We start from the raw sequence: 2,765 nt of genomic DNA, 5'->3' as shown, positions 1-2,765 counted from the left end.
TTTTTATTTATTTTTGGGACAGAGAGAGACAGAGCATGACCGGGGGAGGGGCAGAGAGAGAGGGAGACACAGAATCAGAAACAGGCTCCAGGCTCCGAGCCATCAGCCCAGAGCCTGACGCGGGGCTCGAACTCACGGACTGCGAGATCGTGACCTGGCTGAAGTCGGACGCTTAACCGACTGCGCCACCCAGGCGCTCCCGGAACCACTTCTTGATTGACAATTATTATCTTAATAGTAATACTTATATTTATGTGATGCATTGTACGTTGCTCAAAGTTTGAGTACAACATTCCTGAATTATATATTTGCTTGATACATAAGGAAAATGAAGCACATGCCCAGCATGTGTGTGTGTATGTGCAAGGTCATATATTTGGTAATTATCACATCCAGGACTCACACTGGAGAATCTATATAATGTTCTTCACAGCTCTGTCCATTGTGTAATCACAGTTTCCAGAAAACAGAAGATTGTATTATACTGAAGCTTTATTACAGGACAGCCTGTTTTGAAAATCTTTGTACTTGGAGGTGTGGCTTAATGGAAGGAACAGTGAGGCCATCAATGAATACCACACTTTTTTTTAGTTCATGATATTTGATACAAATATAAAAGTGTTTTTGACATAAGTAAACTAAGTGAAAATGTTTGTGCTATTAGTCCTAGCTGTGTTAACTCCTACTAATTACCCTTTGGCTAAATATCATGATAAATTAATTCCATGAGTGCATTACCTTGGGTCCTTGGGGTTTTAGCCATATTGACTTAATTACCAGGAGAAGAAAGGAGAATTTACCTTCACTGATAGTGACTTTCAAGGGTGGTAATTTTACATGCTATAATAGAAATCCATTAAAAATCAGCAAGAAAAATGAATTGAAAGGAATTAAGTTAGAAAAAATTGAGTAAATTAGAGATTTATTGAAGCTCCAATGTTTCGGTTTCTCCCAATCCTAACAGATATGATACCTTCTTTCTGTAACAAATAATTAGTAATGCCTCTTTACTATCTTGATCTTTGCAATACTCCCACTTAGCAAACTAAATGAAGATCAAGGATTAAAACATGGTTGTTAAAAAAAACAAAAACAAAACAAACAAAACATGGTTGTTAAGATACAGATATGTAATTGTTAATTCTCATTATTCTTGCTGAAGTTATAAAACGCAGTATGTTAATTATTTTCTCTGTTTCACATCCCCTGCCCAGCTTCTGTGTTGCTTGTAAGTCCACAAGCCAGCATCAGGTTCTAACCACAGGATCACAAAGCTCCCAGGATTCTGACTGTGTTGTTTCTGGCAAGTAGTGTTCCAGAAATGGGAAGATTCAACAACACCTTTTCTCACCCCGATGGCTTTGTTCTGGTGGGCTTCTCTGAATGGCCCAGACTAGAAATGGTTCTTTTTGTGGCTGTCTCTACCTTCTACATAATGACCCTCCTCGGAAATTCAGCCATCATTTTCTTGTCACACCTTGATCCCAGACTCCACACACCCATGTATTTCTTTCTGGCTAATCTCTCTTTCTTGGACCTCTGCTACACTACGTCCACTGTCCCGCAGATGCTGGTCAACATACAGAGCCACCGCAGAAACATCAGCTACACGGGATGCATAGCTCAGCTTTTCGTCTTCCTTGGCTTAGGATCCACTGAATGCATACTTCTCTCAATAATGGCCTTTGATCGTTATGTCGCTATCTGCCGGCCTCTCCATTACATAGTTATCATGAACTCGCGGTTTTGCCAACAAATGGCAGCGGTGGCTTGGGGAACAGGTTTCAGTAACTCCTTGGTGCAAACAGTGTTAACTTTCTTGTTACCTCGCTGTGGTCAATATCGGGTAGAAAATTTCTTCTGTGAGGTACCTGCTATGCTTCAATTATCATGTGTTGATACACGGACCAACGAAGTCGAGATGTATGCAGCTGTGGTGATCATAAAAGTTATCCCTGTGGGATTAATTCTGTTCTCTTACATCAACATTGTCAGAGCAGTGGTTGGGATCCAATCTACTGAGGGTCGCAAGAAGGCCTTCAACACATGTGGGTCTCATCTGCTGGTGGTCGTTATGTTCTATGGCTCAGCTATCAGTGGTTATGCATATATGGTGCCCAAGAGCAATTCAGCCAAACTGAAGGGCAAGCTTCTTGCTCTCTTTTATGGACTTGTAACTCCAATGCTTAACCCTCTTATCTACACCTTGAGAAACAGGGATGTGAAGGGAGCAGTAAAGAAGCTACTGGGGAGAGAAGAGCAGGGGTGGAGCACGGCTTAGGAGAAGGTGGTTCCTTGCAATTCGTGTTCCTCACTCCCAGAATGCCTGCCATGGACACCATCACCACGGTCCCAATAACAGTGGCTGCCTGTTATTCCTATTACCTTTGTATTTCAGAGGAAAGAAAATGCTGACTATTCTCCCCCTAAAATAATGAAAGAGCTCTAAAAATAGATAATGAATATTCATAGATTTTAGTAAAGTATTGCATTTGTTGCCATGCTGTCTTTTCCAATGAAGTCTTAAAATTAATAACCAAGTAAGTTTTCTTATCACACGGCACATTAAAACTGATGATTAAGGGGCTAATCTTGAGACTTGTTTAAAAAACAGGAAGAGGACTGTCTGAAATAACTACATTATGCCACAAAATTAGAAGAATGCCCTTATACTCAAGAGGGAACTTCATTTCCTCCACCCATATTTTCTTGTGTTGTCAGTAGAGCTGTTGTACCTCTGAACTCATTTTAGTCAATATTAGAAT

At 40.5% G+C, this 2,765-nt stretch overlaps 1 protein-coding gene across 1 annotated transcript; it reads left to right on the top strand.

The window, feature by feature from the left end:
• Positions 1-1,228: 1,228 nt before the first annotated feature.
• LOC131513570 (putative olfactory receptor 2B8) lies at positions 1,229-2,423 on the top strand. Its single transcript, XM_058732671.1, has one exon. The coding sequence runs from the start codon at positions 1,322-1,324 to the stop codon at positions 2,279-2,281; it is 960 nt and encodes a 319-aa protein (XP_058588654.1). The 5' UTR covers positions 1,229-1,321; the 3' UTR covers positions 2,282-2,423.
• Positions 2,424-2,765: the final 342 nt, after the last annotated feature.

The sequence above is a fragment of the Neofelis nebulosa genome, chromosome 6 (genome assembly GCF_028018385.1).
Source record: "Neofelis nebulosa isolate mNeoNeb1 chromosome 6, mNeoNeb1.pri, whole genome shotgun sequence".
Taxonomy (NCBI): domain Eukaryota; kingdom Metazoa; phylum Chordata; class Mammalia; order Carnivora; family Felidae; genus Neofelis; species Neofelis nebulosa.
This window is presented reverse-complemented; position numbering and strand designations above follow the sequence as displayed.

Bases quoted from the DNA above. Each gene is read 5' to 3' on its own strand.
- LOC131513570 (XM_058732671.1), top strand. From the start codon at position 1,322: ATGGGAAGATTCAACAACACCTTTTCTCACCCCGATGGCTTTGTTCTG.